Source organism: Lytechinus pictus, chromosome 11 (assembly GCF_037042905.1).
Source record: "Lytechinus pictus isolate F3 Inbred chromosome 11, Lp3.0, whole genome shotgun sequence".
NCBI lineage: Eukaryota > Metazoa > Echinodermata > Echinoidea > Temnopleuroida > Toxopneustidae > Lytechinus > Lytechinus pictus.
The window spans coordinates 34,788,494-34,810,933 of NC_087255.1; the positions used below are offsets into that span (position 1 = coordinate 34,788,494).

The following is a 22,440-nucleotide window of genomic DNA, read 5'->3' on the forward strand; positions in this document are numbered from 1 at the left end:
CCTGGGAACGATTTTTTCAGTGGGGGTGCTGAAATCTCTCCTCAAAGGTGGGGGGGGGGAGGAGGGGACACACTTGAATTTTCCATAATTACACACACACACACACACCTCTAAGGGCACCACACACACCCTCACACACACATATATATATACAGACATATATATGACAGTCACTTCTTTCTTCTTATAAAAGTAACATAGATATATAATTAGATAACTCGAGCGCGAAGCGCGAGCTATTTTTTTTTTTTTGGGGGGGGGGGAAATTTCATGTATTTTGTTCTGAAAAATTGAACATTTTGAGCAATGTTTGTGGTCCTGAACAAGATGTATATGTAACAAATAATGACTGCGAATGTGACCAGTGCGAGCAGATATTTTTTGTATACGCTCTTGGGCCCGTTGCATAAAACTTTTTTTCTAACCTGAGATTTCTAAGGTTGAAAACTCGGGTTCCGTAGATTTCTCAGGTTGGCTACCTGAGATTGAAAAATCGATTGCATAAAGACTTTGGAAAACTCAGGTTGTTAACCTGAGTTTTAATAATCATGAATATTCGTGAACGAGGATGCGCACTGAAATTTGGGTTAAAAAAAAGTTGCGCCCGTGTACACTTGCGATTGTCTGCTAGCGACGTCAACGAAATGGCTTCACCAAATGAGGTAATTTCTTTGAAAAAATACCTTAAATTTTGTTCATTGTATCATGACATAAAGTTTTTGAAATAATAGCTATTTTATTCATCCATTGTGCTAAAAATATGTATCATTTTATCCCCGGCGAATCACCACGGCGCGGTGGTTTTCGCCCAAACAAATCCAATTGTAGCTGATGCTAACAGCGTAGTTTAGCGGAGTAATGGTGTCCCTCTCCGCCGGAGCTCTGGCGTAGGGGTGGCCGTGTAGGGAAGGGATGTAGGCTGTTGTTAGTAGCTCGACGTTCGATGTCGTAACGGAATTTTTAACTTGGGTCTATTTGTTTAGATACTCGATGATACTATGATTTCAGATACTGTTTATTTATGATATCGATATTCTCTGTCTAACCAATCCATTCTCTGTCACTCAGACTCAGTCTCAGAGTGAGTCAGACTCAGAGTCAGACCGAGTCTGACTGAGGTCGATCACCAAATCATTCATGATTCATTTCAATGTTGACTGTCTTGAGAAACTCTAGTCTCTAAACCCGTCGGAGAAGAAAATCTAACGTCGGACGTTCAAAGTTAGATCTAGAATCTAGATCTAGATAGCCTTTTGACTTAATCCAGCGAGCTTTATTTAGTTTCAGTGCGGTAAAGAGTCATTGGTTCATTCCACTGATTTTCAAGTCAAGAGAATTGACAATGATAATGTCAAAAATGCCCAATTTAATTGGGTCAATTTATCATTAGAAAATCATATGATTTGAAAGAGTTCCATATGTACCCCCCCCCCCCCACAAAAAAACAAAAGATTGTTGAGACTTGCTACAGTTTTGACTCTAGATCTAGATTTATGTTTTTTTCTTACCTTGATTGTGACTCGTTAAGTCTTACTCGGGTCGTTGCAAATGCAGTCAAGATTTTTCCCATTGCGTTAGCGAGCTAGAGAGGCCGATGATCGGTAGTGGTTTTAAGCCATTATAAATAAGTCTAGGCTTTCAAGACCCTTTACTGACTATTAAACCGATGTCTATGAACAATTTACAAAATGCATTGAAAATTTGACGGAATAAAGACATATTTTGGTAGACGTCTTTGTATTTTGAATTTTCACTCCCCCACCATACAACCTTTAAAGGCTTTAGATTAGGGCTAGATATATTATTTTCAACCTCCATATTTTATTCTAGCGGGGGGGGGGGGGTTCATATGGAAGTTAACGTCTTACATAATTACATTTTTCGAGTACATTTGTTGATGTAGGCTTAGATCTACTTGTAATTTGTAATTGAAATTTTTAAAGCGAAAGTAGATCTAATAGACCCGGGGGGGGGGGGGGGGACTTTCATTGACGAGTGGATTTAAAAAAAATTATAATTCTTAATGTTTTTTGTGATTTAATTTCATGGTTATATTTCAGTGTTTATTTTTGCTTTTTTGGTTTTTAAAAATAACATTTCTTCTTTGCAGAAAACGCCAACCAAACGAAAGCGTGAAAATATGACTGAACAGCATGTCCAAATTCTGTGCGCATATGTTAGGGAAAAGAGGTCCGTGCTCTTCGGAAAGCCTTTGTCTCCCACTGAGAGGGTAAGATATTTACCTTTTTCCTTCTAGAAATATGAAGCAGGCACAGATCTAGCCAGAATTAAACACAATACCATTTGGGGACATATTTTTTAGCACAATCTTCACCCCTCAAAACGATTGTGTTCAGTCTGGCTGATTCCGCTTCTGATATGAAGTATCAAGAAGTATACCCTTTGTCATTGAACTTTACATAAAAGGTAATCAAGTATGAATTATTGTTTTGGACCGCCCTCAAGGGTCAAAATTATTATACTCACTATTTTCTCTAGAATATCAAGAGACATTAAAAGTCAATGTTCAATCACTATTTTTGCAACATAACCATATTTACCATGAACTAATGATGCAAAGCCTCAATATTCTGATATTTTGAGGTTGTTGACCTTAAGGTAGTTTACCTCTAGAGGTCAGCAGAGGTGAAATCTGACTGACATCATTTTAAAATGAAGCTTATAGCAAGATAAAACACTAGCATAGGCGGCGGAAGCAGGGGGGACGTGTCCCCCCCCCCCTAAATTTGAGGTGGGGGACAGCCCCCCCCTTAAATATTTTGTTGATAACCTTTTTTTTTTTTTTTTTTTTTTTTTGCTTGTCAATTTTGTTTCCTGCATTCCCCCCTAAATTCACGTAGACCCCCCCTGAAATGTTTGTGGTCCCCCCCTAAAATTTAGGTTGATGACCTTATTTAGTTGATCCTCTTCTAAAATTTAGGTTGATAACTTTTTTTTTTTTGGGGGGGGGGCTTGTCAAATTTTTACTTGCATCCATCCCAAAATTTCAGGTGGACCTCCCCTAAATTTTTTTGCTTCCGCCACCAATGAACACTAGTATAAGTGTCATGCTTTAGTCATAATTTGGAACAGTTTTATGACCGAATTGAGTAATGCAGGCGAGACTGCGAGAGGCATTCCACTTGTTTTTTTTTATTGTACAAGTGTATGGTGTGTTGTTTCCTGCAATGCCAATGTAATAGATTTCATATGCTTGAAAAAGACAATACATTTTCCTCCTTTGTTGAATGCAGGTCTCTGATCAGCGTAAGCAAGCATGGGAAGAGATAGCAAAGCAGCTTTCAGCGACCGGATGCCCCAGGAGTGGGGATGATGTGAGGAAGCTATGGTCGGACCTGAAGAAGAGAGCGAAAAAATATGAGGATGACAAGAAGAAGACCGGTAAGCCCACTTTTCTCGTAACAAATGGAAGAACACATTTTAACTCCAATCGTTACAGGGTATAATGAGTCTTGTCGGTCCAAGGGGGGGGGGGATGGGGTAGGATGGTGTTGTTATGGTCCCCTTAGATCTTGACTGTGGATCACAACAAAAATTTGCACATTATGTGTGCTTATTAAATGTAATTAAATCATGTTGCTCTAATTACTAGAAGTTCCTATAATGTCAATTATGGTGGTTAATATTTTTTGTAACATTCCTGAACAATTTTAATTGAAAAAATTTCTAGTATGAAATTTTTCTTTTTATGACCACAGATCTTGAACTCGTCCTGCAAAAGGTGGTTTTGTGGCATTTTCCCCCCAAAGATTATGGAAAATATACTTTTCAACTGTTAAAACTTTGATATAAGTTTGCTATAGTACACGGGCTAGAGATCCAATTTGGTCTCATTTTAAGGCTTCATTCCGCTTAACAAGCAGAATATTCCAGCACTCTCAACAATGTATTTTGAATTAGTCGTAATTAATGATAACTATTTTTGAAAAACTTGAATTTCCTTGTATAATTAACACTAAAAATTATTGCAGAGGAACTGTTTACTCATTATATATATTTCATTTTGTTGGGTAGGGAGGGGTGTATTAGGCATGATATTAATGAATGCATACCTTTTTTCATACAGGCGGAGGCTCCTACAAGATGAAACCGTTGTTAGAGGAGGTTCTCCTCACCATTTGTGACAAATCCTTGCATGGCATTAAAGGACAGAATAGTGAGACTGGGGCAAATCAACCAGTAAGTATTTATTATTTATGGGTAGTTGGAAAGTTAGTTGCAAAGTGGAAGTAAAATGTTCAACCTATGTTAGCTGAGCTTTTTGTTATCAACGTTGATATCTAAAAATAATAATAATAGTGATATCTTAATGAGCGCACACCGTCCAGAGACGCTCATGGCGCTAGCGCAGCAACAGTTCCTTTGGATACAAAATTTTATACACGTACATTATAAACAGCTACTTAGATATTAATAGAAATCTTAAATCACTACTAAGTACCATCAATGTTAAGTTATAAAATGATGTAACTTTTAAAGTAATTTGATCTATTTCACGCAGCATGGACATGAGGGTAATCAAGGCGTTCCACTTTTTGGGAGGAAAGATATCCTGTGCATTGTTCTTATCAAGTCTACCTCTAAAAATATGAAAGCATAATTGCTGAGAAATTAGCAAAATAATCACAGAATTCCATAAAATGTTGCCATTTTTCGAAGCAATATTAATACACTGTCCCACATAATGCTTTTCTGTGTTAGTGATCACCAGAATTGTCAATTATGAGCTAAGATTTCATGATTTGACAAGGATAAGTGTACATTAATGTACCAGATCTACATGTAAGATAATATTGTGGCAATTAACCTTGATTTCAGAGTCTTTCTCATGAAATAATCGTTTGCTGCAACTACTGACTTTTACCTTTAAACATCTCACCCTAGTATGATTATGAAGTTTTACATTGTTTTAATATTCTTTTCTAATTTACCATATCCATATAGTGCTCACAGAACACAGAGGCCTGTAATTTATTGCACCAGATGGGACAAGAGGTAGAAGAGGATGGGGAAGAGGAAGGTGTGGAGAAAGTGGGAGAAGATCAAGAGGAAGATCTGGATCAAGATCAAGATCAAGAAAATCCCCCGAAAAGGAAAAAAAAATTGGTATCGCAAGGCAATGTTACTGTATACCAAGAGATGCTTCTTCGAAACCAAGAAGCAATGCTGGAGACCCAGCAGGGCATTCTTACGACCCTGAATGCCATGTTAGGTGTCTTTCAGGAATTTTTTAACAAAGAAAATTGATTTTTTTTTTTCTTAAAGGGATGGTCCAGGCTGAAAGTATGTATAGCTTGATTAATAGAGTAGAATTCATTGAGCAAAGTGCCAAAAATTTCATCAAAATCGGATAACAAATAACAAAGTCAATGAAGTTTAAAGTTTAGCTATATTTTGTGAAAACAGTCGCCATGAATATTCATTAGGTGGGCTGATGATGTCACATCTCCACTTGTTCTTTTGTATTTTATTATATGAAATCAGGTTTATTCAAATTTTTTCCTCCAAGAACTAGAAAAATTGGATTGACAACTGATTAAGTGCGTTAGGTATTTATTGCTGCAACTTATTTCATTATAAAGGAGACATATTATTCACACAATTATGAAATTAAAAAAAATTATGATTTTATGTAATAACATAAGAAAACGGAAAGTGGAGATGTGACATCATCACCCACCTAATGAATATTAATGATGACTGTTTTCACAAAATATTGCTGAACTTTAAACTTTAATAACTTTATTATTTGTTATCCAATTTTGATGAAATTTTTGGAATTTTGCTCAGTGAATTCTACTCTATGTATTAAGATATTTTCAGCCCGGACCATCCCTTCAACTGGATAACAATTTTTTTTTTCTTCTTGGTAGAATTGCTTCTTGGTTCTTCATTAGCATCTCTTGGTACACATTTAACCTGCAAAAAATCCACTCATGCTGCAATATACTACTGAAGTGATGACATTATATTTATTTTTGCATTTCATTGTCTTTTATACCATATTTTGGTAGAGCATGATGGAAACTCACCAAAACCCAAATTTTGTTGGAATCGGTCCATGGGGGCCCTAATATGAACTCATAAATACATAATTAGCCCCATTGAAGTCAATGTATTATTTATTTGTCTGGTTCCTAACATTTAGAAGTAGGTCAATAATAATTTGACTTCAATAGGGTTAATTATGTATTATGTCATACATTGGGGCCCGCATGGACAGATTTTCACCAAATTTGGGTTGTGGGTGGTTACCATCATGCTCTACCAAAATATTGTATCAACAAGTGGAATGCCTCTGGCGGTCTCACCTGCATCACACGATTCAATATAGCAGCAGTGCTGACTTTGAAAACTACCATAAATAATTATTCACAAAAACACCATTCATGTAATGATACAATACTATGTTCAATGACATGTGACTTTTGTCATGTGACCTGAAACTCGCATGAGATGTTTAGTGATACTTGGTTACTCTTTTTGTCTAAGTTTCATGAATCAGATCCATAAACTTTCAAAGTTATGATGGTAATTCAACAGATACCCTCAATTTGGCCAAAGTTCATTGACCCTAAATGACCTTTGATCTTGGTCATGTGAACTGAAACTAAAGCAGGATGTTCAGTAATACTTGATTAACCTTATGGCGAAGTTTCATGAACTAGGTCCATAAACTTTCTAAGTTATGCTGTCATTTGAAAAACTTAACCTTCGGTTAAGATTTGGTGTTGACGCTGCCGCCGTCGGAAAAGCGGCGCCTATAGTCTCACTCTGCATCGCAGATAGACAAAAACAATGAAATGCTGCAAGGGAAATTTTATGATGTCATAGGGTTACTCTATAATCCTCTTACTATATGATTCATCTCGTACTCTATGATTCATCTCATACTCTGATCCATCTCGTACTCTGATCCATCTCAAAAGCATTTTTTAGATGATAAGCAATACAGAACCACCATTCAGATGAATGAACTTTTTATTGATAGAAGAAAAAAGTGCTTCGCATCTGATCATTGATGACCTGCCATAGTCCATACTGACACCACTAATAAGCATTTCGGCAACACAACCGAGGAAACAAGCAAAATTAGTCATGTTGGCTGGATCAGTCAATTTCTGTTCCTGATGGGAAATTAATATATTCATTATTACCATTTTTCCTTTCTCGAACTTTTGGGACAAATTAAATGACTCCTCATTTATCCAGTCATGAGGACATTTTTGATCAAATTGTGTTTTCTATTGCATATGAAAGTTCCAAGCATTAAAAAAATTAATCTCAAATATTCCCCAAAAATATTTGAAGTTCAGTATAATGCCAATAATACTTAATTCATTATACTGCAAAATGGTCAGTGTAAAGTCAAAATAATTGCAGCCAACAATGTAATTCTTTTTTTTAAATTGCATTTGTTTCTAGAGGGAGGCTCAAGATTGGCTGGAATTTTTATTTTAAATTTCCATCACTGTTGCAAACTTTGATCTGTAAATTTTTGTAGGTTGGGATGTTTATTTCAAATGCTATTCCAAATCTTTGAAAATTGGATTATAAAGGATCATATAGATTGCACTCAGCATAAAGGGTAAATATTGGTATTCTAATCTTTTTTTACTACAAATTCACCTGAACACAAGAAAATGATTGAGAAAAGAGAGAAAAATTACAGGTCAATTCCACCCCAGAAATATGTTGGTTTGAAACAATAGAGCAAAATCTAATAAGCATAACGACAATGTAAATATAGGGAAGTTATGTCGTTTTAAAGTTTCACTTATTTTTCATTTTTTTCATGAAAATGAAAAGTTGTTCATGTCCAGAGCTTGCTCACATTACCAATATCAATAACATCTGAGTTTTCAATATTTAAATGCTTCTACCTTTTGTGGAATGTTTTTAAAACCTTCATTCATGTAATTATTTAACTTATCAGATTTCTCAAAAAGTCAACATTATCCAAGTATTTTATTTTCCCTTAGAAAAGGAGTTTGTCCTAACAAAGAATAAATTGTTTGGCATGTGTGGTGAAAAACTGACAAAATTTGAAATATGAATATATGCAATAGTGACACCTCAATTCCATAATAGAAAAATGAACTTTAGGTGAAATAAGTATCGATAATGTCTCTCCTAGTAGCTGCTCCTTCTCCTACAGGATCATAAGCTTGGTCAATGGGTGGTAATTCTACATCTTCTTCCCCTCCTTCATGGTAATTTGGCTCCCTGAGATCCTTGCTTACATTGTGCAGAACGCAACATGCAACTATTACATCGCATGCTCTTTCAGGGGATAGTTGGAGGCCAGACGCGATGAGGCATCTTAGTTTATTCTTTAACTGGCCGTTGACCATCTCGATGACTACCCGGGTTCGGCAATGAGCTCTGAAACCATTGTGATAAGATTTGTTTAAGATTTTATTGGGGGAACTAATCTCAATAAACCCAAGCCAAGTTTATCCATCAAATGTCAGACCTTGCCTAATAACTTTTATTTATATTAATATATTTCAAGTGTATTCATACAACATATATTATTTATTACCATGCAATCAACTACTATCATATATACGTATTACTTTTTAATTAACTGACCCAAGGCATGAAATGTCAGACCTTACCATAGAACTTTTTATTGATATTGATATATTCAAATGTATTTATACAACATATATTATTACCATGCAATTGACTAGGGGAAATTATATCTTTCTCAGGGAATTGAACGTTATATTATTCGTAATGACAAGCAATGATTTTTTCAAGTATTGTTGCAAAGACATTTGGAGCAAATGTATTTATTGTTGTGTATATTCTTTGAAATTGATTTTTGGTGTATGCTGTTTCTATTATTGAATGAGCACCGAAATTGGTTGTAAAAAATATTTAAATAAAATATTTATTTGACATTTCACCTGTTGTATCTCCTTTCAGCTTCTGTGTGTGGATCTCTCACAGGTGTCATGAGCCACCTTTCCAAACGATAACCTGAATCTCCCAACAAGATTCCCTGAAGTTCACCATTAGCGAATCGCTGTCCAATTGCACTGTTCTGTTGTATTTTCATGAAATGGAAAAAAAGAGGGGGCAATAAATTAATGTTTGATTGACTTGGTGAAACGTAGTGACAATAAAATGATAACAATATATAATTAGATGAAGAAAAAAATTAATACTAAGAAATGTGTATAAAATGTTCTTAATTACTCATATGATATTTGTATATCTTAATGTACAATTATCTATTAGGAATCAGTTTGAGATATATATGTAGGTTAATTGTAGAAATTATGAAAAGTTTTAAAACAAATTGCATTACAGCAATCCAGGAATTTTAAAGGGTTGTAAATTGAATTGATGAACAGCATCGTGACAGAATTTTTGTAATTTGGGAAGTGATATGTTTACAGTTTCATACAATTCAACAGTGTAACACTCAAATGTAACATACCCTCAAAATCCTGCTGTCGTGAGTGCTTCCAGGCCACCTGGCAACAACATTCGTTATCTTGTATTTGGTATCGCAAATTAACTGTACATTTATTGAGTGCCTCCCTTTCCTGTTTACGTAGGTATATTCGTCTTCTCCTAGAGGTGCTCCATGGAGATTAACATGAGTACCATCGATCGCTCCCACAATATTTGGAAATCTTGCAACCTCAAAAAAAGAAACTTGAGTGTCTCTCACTTTCTCCAGAGTTTCGGGGAACTTGATAACCTGTCATAAAAAATAAAGAATTTCTTGCATAAAAACACTGTCATCTCATGAATAAATAAAAAATGTGATTAATAATAGGAACATGGAGGGGCAGAGGTTCTTGTTTTAGGTCATTTATGCCCTCTCCCCCAAAAAAACATTCCTGAGAAAAGAAAATGAGGTAGAAAGGAAATTACAGAAAGGAAGGGGGCATAAAATGAATGGGGAAATAGAGATAAAAAGCGAAGGAACATTCAAAAGGAAATGGGGAAAGGGGAGAGAAATAATTGTAGGTAATGAAAAAAATCAAAAGATAAGAGAGGAGAAGGGAAATGGATAGAAAATAAAGGGAGAAAGAGATCTAAATATAGAAGAAAGGGATGGAAAAGGATAAAGGAATTCGGAAGGAGACATGAAGAGAAGGGAAGGGGGTAGGTAAACAAAGGGTGAAAAAATAAAAAAAGAAAGTGATGGGGGCATATATACAGGCAGGGCTTGCGAAGCGAAATTGAAAGTTTGGCCGGGGGGCACAGGGGAAAAAGGGCACTTAAAACAGAACACTTATTAAGAAAATAGCATATCTATACCAAGTATGTTGTAGTAGGGTAGTGAGCAAAAATAATAAATAAGGGGACAGACATGGCGTATAATAAAAATGGGCAAAATTTCTTTAAAGCAAGAAGCAAACGAGCAAATTTTGACACTTGATTAAAAAAATCTCATTTGTGATATAGTTTGGCATAATGTTTCGAGAACAATATCACATTTCACCGCTTTTCTTTGCTTTCTTCTTTCGTTTTCTTGGTCTTGAACATTTTTGGTGGTCCATGGAGGTATTTTTTTTGTTGGGGGGGGGGGGGTTGCAGAAAAGAAAGGATGCTAATTCCAAATACCTTACATTAACACACTGGACATTTGAACAAATTAAAAAAGGTTCATTTAAGCAGAAGTAAATAAGAGTATATTCAAATGGGGCACTTGATCAAGGTGCAAAGGGGCCAATATTAACACACGCTACTAGAACTTCACTACGAAAAAGGGCAACTAAAACGGGCAATAAGAAGAGTTTAAAAATATTTTTTTATATTTAAAAATACACTTTTAGAAGGGATAAGAACGATAATTATAAGGAAAATTATAAGCGCTGAAAAGAGCAGCTTTAAGAAAGGAAACGAGAATTTATAAGGCAATATGGGGACGCTCTTTAGCACATAAAACGAACGCATTTGGAAGGGGTCATTTTTCTTGGGCAAAAAGGGGCAATTCAGTGCTTCAAAAAGTGTGTGTGGGGGGGACACTGTGAACCTCCCCCCCCCCGGAAACGCCGCCTGTATACAGGGATATATATGCCATGGATATACACATGCACACAGTTTCCCGGTTTCCCTTTTTAAGGGGCGCATTTAATATCAAATGAAAGGGAAATTAAAGGGAGAAAGTAATAAGTGAGGTGGGGAAGAGAAACAAATTGTAAGAAAAGATAACAGTTGAAGAAAATGGAAGGGGGGCACTAGCATACCTCTGATGAGTCACAACTAGCTCATGCAGGGGACGTGCCCCCCCCCCCATTTGAGAAGCAAAATGAATAATTTGTAATGTAAAAATGCAATGAAAACAGACGTGTTTCCAGCTCTTTTGAACCTGAAGACCTTTTTTCTTCTTTTTTTTTTGCTTCTCAATTTTTTTTTCTGGTAAGAAATCCTTGATTTCGGGGTCGAAGACCTTTTTTTGTGTTGTCAATTTTTTTTGCGGACGAAATCTCCTTAAAAAAAAATTGCCCCCCCCCCCCTTTGGAAAATCGTAGGTACGCCAGGGGGGTGGGAGTCAATTAAGGGACTGCTTCTGCTCATGGGCGAGAGCGTGGGTTTCTTTTTAAAAAACAGGATTTAAAAAATCATATTTTCCTCACAATTGTCTGAGAAACGAATGCATGGGAATTTAAAGAATGAAAAAAGAAACGCACAATGTGTTTTACCCTACTTAGTAAGGGATGGAGATTGTGTGTTCATGAACTATTTTGATCCACCATTTATAATTAGATCTAGATTATTTTGTAATATAATTTTTATGATCTAAATGAAAAGTCCCATTTAATCAAATTCAGCATTCCATAGAAAACAACCTCGCAAACAAAAACAAAACGAGATCGAGAGGATGATTTGGATCAGCGCTGACGCTGTGTATATTTGCATGTGAGTGGTCATCGATCAATCATGCAAGTGTTTTCGAAGTAGGGCCTAGGTTATATCCCGTACGTACGTATCATAAATGAAAATAGTAAGTAAATTTAGTAGTATATTGACATAAATTAACCGGTGTTTCTTGGTCTTTTGGGGTCACTGCTTTGACACCAGTGTAGTCGATCTATTGACTTGTGAATGACAATGCGTATCGACTATCGTCTCGAAATTTGATTTGTAATGCCCAACGCGCATTTGCACGTGCGGGACTGGGTTTGGGATAATTGATTACGATAATCAGCGCACGAGCATTTATTTCTCGTTCGGCCCGTCTTAAGAACTAAAAAATCTCTTCAAAAACTTCTTAAGTTACAAACAAAATATCCCTACATGTCGAACTAGATTGTTTTTTATTCCCCCTTCTTAACTAGATCTAGAAAATTAGGGTTTAGTCTCTAGAACTGAGGTAAAACTTTGTTGAATGTTGTGACTGTGAGTACGGTACCGTAGGTAGGGCTATTAATTATTTAAGGTTCATAAGCTACATGGGCAATGCAATGGTAATACGTTGAATGTATTAAATTTAAGAAAGGATTGTTATCACTCTATTGATTAATTACCTCATCTTTCAGTTCGCAAAGGGCTTGGGTAACTCTCCGAATGGTTCGGGATGCTGTGCTCAGGTGTACCCCATGGATGCATCGTGTGTCGTCCATGACACTTCCTGTCGCGTAGTAGCGAAGAGTTAAAAAAACTTGCAGGGATGGGGAAAGAGCATGATTCCTCCTCGTTCTGTGTTCCAGCCTTTCACTTATCAGATCAATGACATGCAAACAACCCTGCCTTGTAAATCTGTATAGCTTGAACATTTGCTGGTCATCATAAATGTCAAGTGGATGGTGCCTATCACGGAAAACCCTTTCCCTTCTCAATGCAGCAATTTGCAGAGCATGCAATACAGCAGCAGCCATCTTGAAATGTGTGCTCATGAATTCTCTGGTTAACTAAACACCAAGTTCAGAGCTAAGGTAAAATTAACCAGAGTTTCTATGGAAATGAACCGGAAGTAACCGGAGAAAAATCCGGTTATTTTTTATGCAACAGACAAACTACGGTTAATTAGTTTTTACCGGAGTTTTCACTCTAACCGGAGATTTTTACCGGAAAAAACTCCGGTTAGAGTTTTATGCAACGGGCCCCTGGTCTGATCGAAAGGGAAGAGTGTTATAAGGACTGTTTGCAGTTACCCATTAAGACGATACATATTTCAACAATCAAATAATGCGAGCGCGAAGCGCGAGCTGAAAAATTTGACATTCCGACCTAAATACTGGACATTCTAAGCACTTTTCGCAATCATGAACAGGATAGGTATATAACTATACAATTGATGCGAGCGCGAAGCGCGAGCGGAAACAAAATTGAGATTTCAGACCAAAAAACGAGACATTCTAAGCACTTTTCTAAATAATGAAGAGGATAGGTACATAACTATACAATTGATGCGAGCGCGAAGCGCGAGCGGAAATAGAAATGAGATTTCAGACCTAAAAACGGGACATATTAAGCACTTTTGTAATCATGAACAGGATAGGTATATAACTATATACAATTGATGCGAGCGCGAAGCGCGAGCGGAAATAAAAATGAGATTTCAGACCTAAAAACAGGACATCTTAAGCACTTTTCTAATCATGACTAACAGGATAGGTATATAACTATACAATCGATGCGAGCGCAAAGGGCGAGCGGAAACAAAATTGAGATTTCAGACCTATAATTTTATTGGGACATTCTATTCATGTTTTGTAAATCAAGAAAATGATGGGTAATTTGATATATTATTACATTAATAATGTGAGCGCGAAGCGCGAGCAGAAAATTTTTGATATTCTGATATGAAACTCCACACTGAAGGTAATATGGTTTGAACAGATAAAGATAAATCAGACGAACATGAGAATAAAGATTTGATCAAAATCCTACAAGGAATATCAAAGTTATTGTATTTTAAAGATTAGCATTATTCCGGTGAAACAGTTTTAAGCATGTCTTAATTAATATTCAATGAGCAAACTGATGGTGTCATATCCCCACTTGTTCTTTTGTATTTTATTATATAAAATTAGGTTTATTTAATATTTTCCCTTCAAGAACCAAAAACAGTTGAATTGACAACTGATTTAGTCTATTAGATATTCTTTGCTGCAACTTATTTCATTATAAGGGAGATATATCATTCACACTGGTATGAAAAAATGAAACAATTTTGATTCCATGTAATAACACAAGAAACAGGATAGTGGGGATGTGACATCTTCAACCCACATGGGCGGAAATCCCAGAGGGGACAGGGGTACGTGTCCCCCTACCAAAAATAGTAGGGGGACACAATATAAAATGTCCCCCCACTATTTTTGGTCTTTCATTGTGAAAAATACATCACTTCACAATCGAAATAATACCTTTTGGACTAAATGACCTTACATTTTGGGTGAAAAACTTTTTTTCTTCTTTTTTTTTGCTTGTCAAATTTTCCAGGCCCTGGTCCCCCTACCTTTGGGGACAGATTTCCACACAAGTCAACCCACCTATTAAATATTCATGACAACATGCATATCACCATTTTCATAAAATATTGCTAAACTTTAGAATTAAATAACTTAACTATTTGTTATCAGACTTTCATAAAATTGTATTTGATATAAATATTTTCAGCCCAGAGTAGCCCCAAAACAAGCTGCGTATCTGAATAAACATGCGTGCGCGTGTTTAAAGTTAGACCTAGTATCCAGTCTGGGCATTGTTAATACAATTTGTTATTATAAAAATCAATAATGCGAGCGCGAAGTGCGAGCAGAAAATATTTGATCTGAAAATATTCCGATCTGAAAAAGGGTGAATTTAAACACTATTTTAAGTACTGTGTCGGAAAATTCTGAAGGGGGGGGGGGTCTAAAAACGTCGTTCTTTTTCATTACATTTCTGTCATTAATCAACTTACCACTATATTTCCAGGAGGTGCTGCCTATGGAAAATAACACATGCAGCACCCCCAAATTTTGGTGGTGCTTCACCCCCAGCACCCCCGCTTCCCAGGGCCATGGGGCAGGGCGAAAAAGACTGTGAAATTTGATTTCTATTGTCTGACTTGTAATTGTTAATACAAAACACGGGCGGTCGGGCGCGCGCACACTTGATTCGACATAAAACCTGGAAGTATCTAGTCCAACCCATAGAGATATACATCTCTATGGTCCAACCACACCCATGTCCCTCCCTGCTATCGAGTAGTGTGTAAACTATGGTTATCACGTATCGCGCGCGACCACGTCTGTATCGGAGTGCCGAGCTTGATTGAGTCGCGTTATAGGAGGGATGTTACAGGAATATGTGAAAGACTATGTAAATGATTTGTGATTGTCGGATGTGAGAATTATGTACATTATAACTTATATAAACAAATACAAAGGGAACCTGATTTCGTGGGGGTGCTGCCTATGGAAAATAATACACGCAGCACCCCTAGGAAAATTTATGGGGGTGCTTCACCCCCAGCACCCCCGCTTCCCAGGTCCCTGATAAACATTTATTGTCTCCTTAAAACAGTGAGAAATTGATATGACAAATTGGTTGTAAAAACCTATCACTGATATCAGGTTATGTATCTTGCAATGCAGATCCATCATCAATCCACCAGTAGTTCGAAGTGTTGAGCACACTGGTGGAAAGACAAAGCTTAGGCAAAGGTTGAGTCTACTCTCTACGTGGCCAGGAAAGGAGCGAGAACTGATTTTCGAAAGTCCAAGACCAGAATACCAAAGGCCAAGGACTCCAGAGAGTCCAGACCTCTTTAGCCAAGACCAGGGACTAGGCCAAGGACACATGGCGTCATAATTGTCCTGGATGTGGACCCCGAAGCCCATGCACCCTTTGAGGAAACCAACACTGGTAGTTTGCCACTTGCATGTTATTAGACTCGTGGCAACAATCTCAGATTTAGGGGCAGCGTTTAAAGATTGTGAGTAACGCTGTAGCAGATCATGACTAAATATGTTCTTCAGTCATAGCCTCTCTTTTGAAGTGATAATCAGAAAAAAAAAGATGAAGCATTGTTGGACCGATGACGGCGCATTGGGGGAGATCACATCATGGACATGACAAAGATTGTTATTTGCGATCAAAACTTGATACCAAACAATGCTATTTTACTCATGATGCACTTAAACGATTGTCTAGATCGCAGTCCATGGTCGAAACTGTCAGTAGCCATACGAGAGATCACTTGGGATATCGTTGGATTCTACATATTAAGTTTAAACAATACCGATGACCATATTATACTTGCATAACTTGCATTTTGTTTTATGTTGTCGGATAAATAACTCATCTTACAGGTGTGTTTGTTCACATAATTGTACATACGGCCTCACAACATCGAATCCCGTCTGTTCAACTGTGGCAAAAGCTGGATGGAATTGTCCGAAGTATGCCCCATCAAACCATGCCGGTTACCGTTATGGGTACAGATACTTGGTGCTGGGATTTTGTCCGATATGAACAATTAACCAAAAGATTTATTTTTATTGTTTCAAATTCGTCGTATGCCGGCCAAGGCCCTTTCCTTAACCACTTAACCAAGACCATGTTCGAAAATGTTCTCTAAGTAGTATTTGATTGAAAATAGTTCTGATATAACTCTTAGAATCTTTTACAAACTCTTCCTTTCCATATTTTGATTTTTTTTCTTGTTATACAATGGACCCCTTAAGGTTCTTCATACAGCTTATGAGGGTCTTGATAGCGTGGAGGACCGTACCAGCACCCTCTTTAAACTCTCTAACTTTAACTTTTCGGTCTTCTATTTTATTGTGATTGTTCACCTGTTCTCATATCTTTAAATCGTTGTATCTCTTTAAGAAAAAAAATATTTTATAAGTTAGATTTATTTTCATTATCGGCATTTTGCTTGAAATGTGTTCTTTTTAAGAGAGTTCCGAAATCAACATGATCATGGACCATCATGTTTTACTCCTTGCTAATTAAGTTCTAAAACACGGTATGTGAAATTGTAATTTATTGAAGAAAAAAACTGCTCATCCAGCTTTCAATTGTACAGGAAATTATTCTTAATTAATTACTTCCGATATTTTCATATTTACTCGAATTGTACGAACATTGTAAATATCTGAGATAATTTCCAGCTTTAACACTAACCTTGGTCATGCAACTTTTGAAAAACTGAACAAAACGAGTCCATGCAAATAGTTGAGAAAAATATGATAGAAAAATACAGAGGCGCAACTACGGGGGCATGGGGGCACGTGCCCCCTCAATCGGCTAGCAAAAAAAAAAGGCGGGGCAAAGGAGAAACGTAGTGGGGAAGAAGAAACTATTGTATTTCATATAATTTCATTTTATTTTATGTCATATTATATATTATATCATAATACATAAGAAATATTTTTACATAACTTTTATGAAACACGATTTGCTTAGGACCTATAAAGGGCCCATGTGTTCATCATTTCTGGTGCTCGCATTGTCTGATTAATGAGATATAAAATCCTGTTGTATTTTAAATCCATATATGCACCAAATATATTTCCTCCCACTTCGAGTTATTATTGTTTTATGCAGTGACATATGCTTTTTTTCACGACTATATACTTAAAGTGATTGTCGCTTTTTAAGGTCTGAATATAAATCGTTTCCAGTCAGTGCGTATGTTCGCATCAGTGGATTGGTAAGATATGTCTGCTCCTCATGATTTCCTAAAAACAGTCCTTAAAATGTCCCCTTTTCAGGTCTCAATTTCAAAAATTGTCAGTTCGCGCTTCGCGCCCGCAATATTTGATTAGTAAGATGCGTATCATTTTCACGATTACATTGACTACAAACAGTGCTTCATGTGTATAGGTGTAACTCTAACAAAATTAGCAAGTATATTACCAGAGTAATATATCTTCTCGACATAGCTGGCTAGTGTGATATTGAAGATATGACAACCTTTTTTCTTCTTTTAGGAGGTTGTTCTGAAAAGACATTTGTTGCTTGTTTCCCAGAGCAGAACCTGCTGTAATACGATCGAAAGATACCGTGAAAAATCAATTGTAGCACAGGGGAGACATCGTCTTAACTTGCATGTAGACAGCCATGCAAAATTAGAACAACAATAAAACAAGGAGAGGAAGAAGAAGTCAATGCTTTAAGTTTATTTCTTCTACATATTCGGATGACAAACATAAATAGATTTTAAACCAACCAAATATACTGAAGAAGCAGAGTTTACTGTAAATGTTGAAATCATAAATAGTGGGACAAATAGTTCGTTCTCATTAACTCAATCGTTAAACGATATCAAGTAAAAATAACTATAGACAAGGTAATATAAAGGGTGTTGATTTTTTTTTCGCTATTTATATAGATGTTGCATAAATATTTTTTATGGTGATGATAAAGAGACATCTCCGATTGTGAGAAAACGAGATATTCAAATTTCGTCTAGACGAGGATAAAATATATTCGTATAAAGCCCTATCAATTAATTTTTTCTTCAAGGAAGATACATAATACTAATGCATATGTACTTTATCAAAAAATGCACATTGCAAAAGTCATGATAAGAATATCCAAGATGAAAAGGGCGGCCACATGGCCTTTACGAAATATTCTTTATCAAATAGTTACAACTATAATTTTTGTTACTTTTTTTCTATAGTTTTTAAAAGTATATACTAATAACGATGATGACGACGATGACGATAATAATGATGACAATAATAACAATGATAATAACAGCAATAATAATATGATAATAATTGATATAAAAACAATATTGATAATAATAATAATAATAATAAATAATGTAAAATATTAAACTTAATAGTACATAGTCAAGTATTAATAATGGAGGAGTCGTGGTGTAGCAGACTCTCGCCTATAAATTAGAGGATCGTGTGTTCGATTGCCACCGCAGCCTGGCGTCCTCTTGCACACACACACACATAAAAAGTGGAAAAAAGGCATGCAATCCGCTTTCATTCTGATTTGGTTGAAGATACCATAAATAAACAGCAATAAGGCAGATGAAGGGAGAACATGAAAACGTACAGAACGCAACAATACAAAACGTAAGAAAAAGAGAGATAAAAAGGGAGAGAGAAAATCGTGTTTTGTCGATACCCTATATAGAAATATTAATTCATCTTGCTCGATATCTGATGCGGCAGATCTTAACAATTTACATTCGGGTATACAAACACCCTTTACGCCGTACTGTCACCGAAACGCAGCTCGGATTACGATCCGCGCGTGTCTGATCGTCAAAATGTCCAATGAAAATTATTGTCGGGTTTAGGTAAAGACTATAGCGAGCTAGTGGTTCCATGCAGCCCCGCGAGAAGCCAAAACTGTTTGCATAATTCATCGAATTTTGGGGGTTTTCGATGACAGTGTCGATTGTCATAAGGAAATGAGGGAGATAACGAAATAAAATGAAGAGACTCGGAAAAAACCATGTGGTGAAAAGAGAAAGAGATACAGAGGATAGAAGTAGAAGTGGGAGCAAAATATAGAAAACATATGGATTGGGAAAGGACGTGTGTAAAGATATGAAGGAAATCTTATTTTTTTTCTTCAAATTTTAATTCAAAATAAATTGTTTCATTTTACAATGCAATAATTGTTCTCCCCATTTCAAAATTTAATTTGAGGTATACATAAGTGTATTAGCTATTTTTGAGGCATGCAATTTCATATTTAATGTACTTGTATGGTATGTACAGAATATATGTCGTGCTCAAAAGTAGTTGTGCTATACTAGCAATCGAACCCCTAGAATCAGGTACCTTAGACCACTCAACCACTGCAACTCTACTTTTAAATTCACTGTATAATAAAAACGAAAAAGATAAGTAAACGGAAAACTTGGTCTATAGTAGATTATACTGAGAGATATTTTGGCAGCGCTATCCTATTTTTGTTTTATTTTAAGGGAAGTAGCTTTTCTGTGAATAACTTTTCTGTGAATAAAATAACTATCATCTTTATCCACCGAACAACCAATTATTCAGGATCATGTGTTGGCTTCAGTAAATGCTTCTTTTTTTCGTCAAAACTATACAAAATGTAATTAGGTCGTAACAAAATTACTCTTATTTTCTGAAGGGTAAAACCTTTTTACGATCAACTTAAAACCAACCAGTTGTGGTTCAAACAAATGGAAATAATAAGAAAAAAAAAACAATAAAAACGGAGTAAAGATTATACCAATTTGAGCTAAAATTTCAAGCAAGTGAAAATGATACGAGACTGAAAAATAACTTTATTAAGAAACGATAATCAAGTAAAAGGAGGAAGGCAACAAAGGAAAGCAATGACCGCAAAAGGAAAAAAAAAGTTGTGCAGCATTTAAAGAGAATGTCTGCCGAGATACAGCGCACCGTAAGAAAAACGCTGCATCTTCCAATTCATCCGGCGCCATTTTTACCCTCCTTGAGTTGCCATGGAAACGTGGGTTCAGCGACATCGGATCAAATTCTTTGACTTCTTTTGTATATCTTCTCCACCGCAGCGTTGTGGATTGCGCCTATAGTTAGCTGGGTCGCAGTCGTTTCCAGTGAGCTGCAAACCGCGTCTTTGCTTAAAACATGCACATAACCGCGGATTATTGAGATAAAAGTAGAGATGGAGTAAGAAGAGGGAGAGACAGAGAGAGAAAAAGGGGGAGGGGGTGGGTGGGGGAGAGACAGATAGAGAGGCGATAAGAGAGAGGGAGGGAGGGGGAGCGAGGGGTACACTTGGAGGATAGGAGGGGTAAGGGAGGGGAGCTACTGTAGGTTGGGTGGGGTTTACATAGTTTATTAAAAATACCTCAATGAATAAGATAACGAAATACAAAGGCAACACAAATAGAACAAATTCGAAGAAGAATTGAAATAAGAAATATATTATGCACCAAGTTTCGAAAAATGGGGGAAAATATGAAAATTAGGGGAATAAGGAATTCAGGTTGCGGAGATGGAAGAATTTCGCCGCCGCTTTACGTTTTCCTTTTCTCTCCATTTTTAATGAGCCTTGAGTTGATATAAAACATTCATATAGGCAGTGACATATTAATCATAAACTTGAAAAATACAACTGACATTATTATAGCAAATACGATCTCTTTCCGGGAGCAAAAATTACATGTTATGTTTCAAAGACTAACTTCATATCTTCCTTAGATCAGGGGAGTATTCAATGACTATTCTTATGAGTTCTTGCGTTTGATTGGCTGAAAGAACACTCACTAGTATTTGTTTAATGAAACGCTCCCCGGATGATAACGATTTAAATTCAACCTCATCTTACTAATGGTACAGCCACACCACCGGAAATGACGTAATAGATTTAGTCGGTCTGAAATCAGATTTGTCAGTCTGACTGTGGTATTATTGGGCATTGAGGCCCCGATTACCCCTTTTCTTTCGCAGGACGATGGTGTCCAAAATTATTTGCATATCAGGTGGGTATGATATTTATTTATAAAATATAATCAAAACTAGATTATTACTAGTCAGGACAGAAAATATCTGAATTCATTTTATCCTTACTACATGCCTCATGTTATCATCTCTAATCGAATACAATATATATTGGCGTTCGTATGAGGGATAACGGGTAATTTGTATCCGTGCAAGTGATCTCTGGAACAAACCGAGGAAAAAGAAACGGGCTTATTTCTTGTTCATTCTACCCCAAGAGTGTGCTTAATAAACAATTTATCACCAGGACTAGCATTTGCCCATCACTGAGCATCGTAGTTATGCTGATGGCTGCTAACTCGTAAATTTTCCCTTGATCCATTAAAAGCAAGGCAAAGTCTAAGGATCTTGACAAGGCACTTACCAGAGAGATATGCCTCGGGATGGAGGGGTACTAATAACAGTGACGTTGCCATAGGGAGAAAGAAGAAGAATACGAAAGAGAGAGAGAGAGAGAGAGAGAGAGGGGATAGAGTGAGTGAGGGAGAGAGAGAGAGAGAGAGAGATACCAAGACAGAGGGGGGGGGGGGTGGTGGGGGCTCATGTTACCCCTAAATATATTCTTGGCACATTCCATTCTCTAACATTGCAGTTCTTTTGTTTGTCCAGATATCACAAGACTCGGTATAAATGTGTATGTCATTTAGCTTACCTGATTTGTATCCTAATAGGATGTTTTTCCCCTCCCATATGAAATTTCTGCCCCCCTCTTGTTAAGAATGTTAGGAGGTAGTCGTAATGGAATGGGGAAGAACGGGTGTGTGTGTGTTGGGGTAGAGTAAAGGGTACAGACAGAGGATAGGTAAATAATGAACATTTATGACTTACATGTCTAACGTTATTGCGTGTTTGTGTGAGTGTGGGGAAGGGGGGGGGGTGGGGTAAGCTCTTGGAGGAAACGAAGTTTTGATCTCAAAAGCGAATTTTTAGACTACATGTAAGCAAAGAGTGATGATAACATGATGGCGTGAGATACACTTTCGGATGTCCTAAGTTTTTTAAACGAAGACGAATT

General features: G+C 36.5%; 2 protein-coding genes across 2 annotated transcripts; one reads left to right on the forward strand and one right to left on the reverse strand.

Annotated features, from left to right (window-relative positions):
• Positions 1-597: 597 nt before the first annotated feature.
• Positions 598-5,366, forward strand: LOC129283951 (uncharacterized). The gene is made up of 5 exons (XM_064106958.1): positions 598-662; positions 2,111-2,230; positions 3,255-3,402; positions 4,088-4,200; positions 4,966-5,366. Exons 1-5 carry the CDS (start codon positions 645-647, stop codon positions 5,266-5,268), a joined length of 702 nt encoding a protein of 233 aa, XP_063963028.1. The 5' UTR covers positions 598-644; the 3' UTR covers positions 5,269-5,366.
• Positions 5,367-6,984: 1,618 nt separating this feature from the next.
• Positions 6,985-12,876, reverse strand: LOC129283952 (putative nuclease HARBI1). Its single transcript, XM_054919518.2, has 4 exons — positions 12,519-12,876; positions 9,473-9,739; positions 8,937-9,073; positions 6,985-8,406 (listed from the first exon to the last, which is right to left on the reverse strand). Exons 1-4 carry the CDS (start codon positions 12,867-12,869, stop codon positions 8,124-8,126), a joined length of 1,038 nt encoding a protein of 345 aa, XP_054775493.2. The 5' UTR covers positions 12,870-12,876; the 3' UTR covers positions 6,985-8,123.
• Positions 12,877-22,440: the final 9,564 nt, after the last annotated feature.

What these genes read in the sequence shown, in the direction of transcription:
- LOC129283951 (XM_064106958.1), top strand. An exon ending in CTTTGTCTCCCACTGAGAGG is followed by an intron (nt 2,231 to 3,254) that starts GTAAGATATTTA and finishes TGTTGAATGCAG; the next exon opens with GTCTCTGATCAGCGTAAGCA. An exon ending in GGATGACAAGAAGAAGACCG is followed by an intron (nt 3,403 to 4,087) that starts GTAAGCCCACTT and finishes TTTTTCATACAG; the next exon opens with GCGGAGGCTCCTACAAGATG.
- LOC129283952 (XM_054919518.2), bottom strand. Translation starts at nt 12,869, where the DNA reads ATGGCTGCTGCTGTATTGCATGCTCTGCAAATTGCTGCATTGAGAAGG. An exon ending in TTTGCGAACTGAAAGATGAG is followed by an intron (nt 9,740 to 12,518) that starts GTAATTAATCAA and finishes TTTTTATGACAG; the next exon opens with GTTATCAAGTTCCCCGAAAC. An exon ending in ACGACAGCAGGATTTTGAGG is followed by an intron (nt 9,074 to 9,472) that starts GTATGTTACATT and finishes AAAATACAACAG; the next exon opens with AACAGTGCAATTGGACAGCG.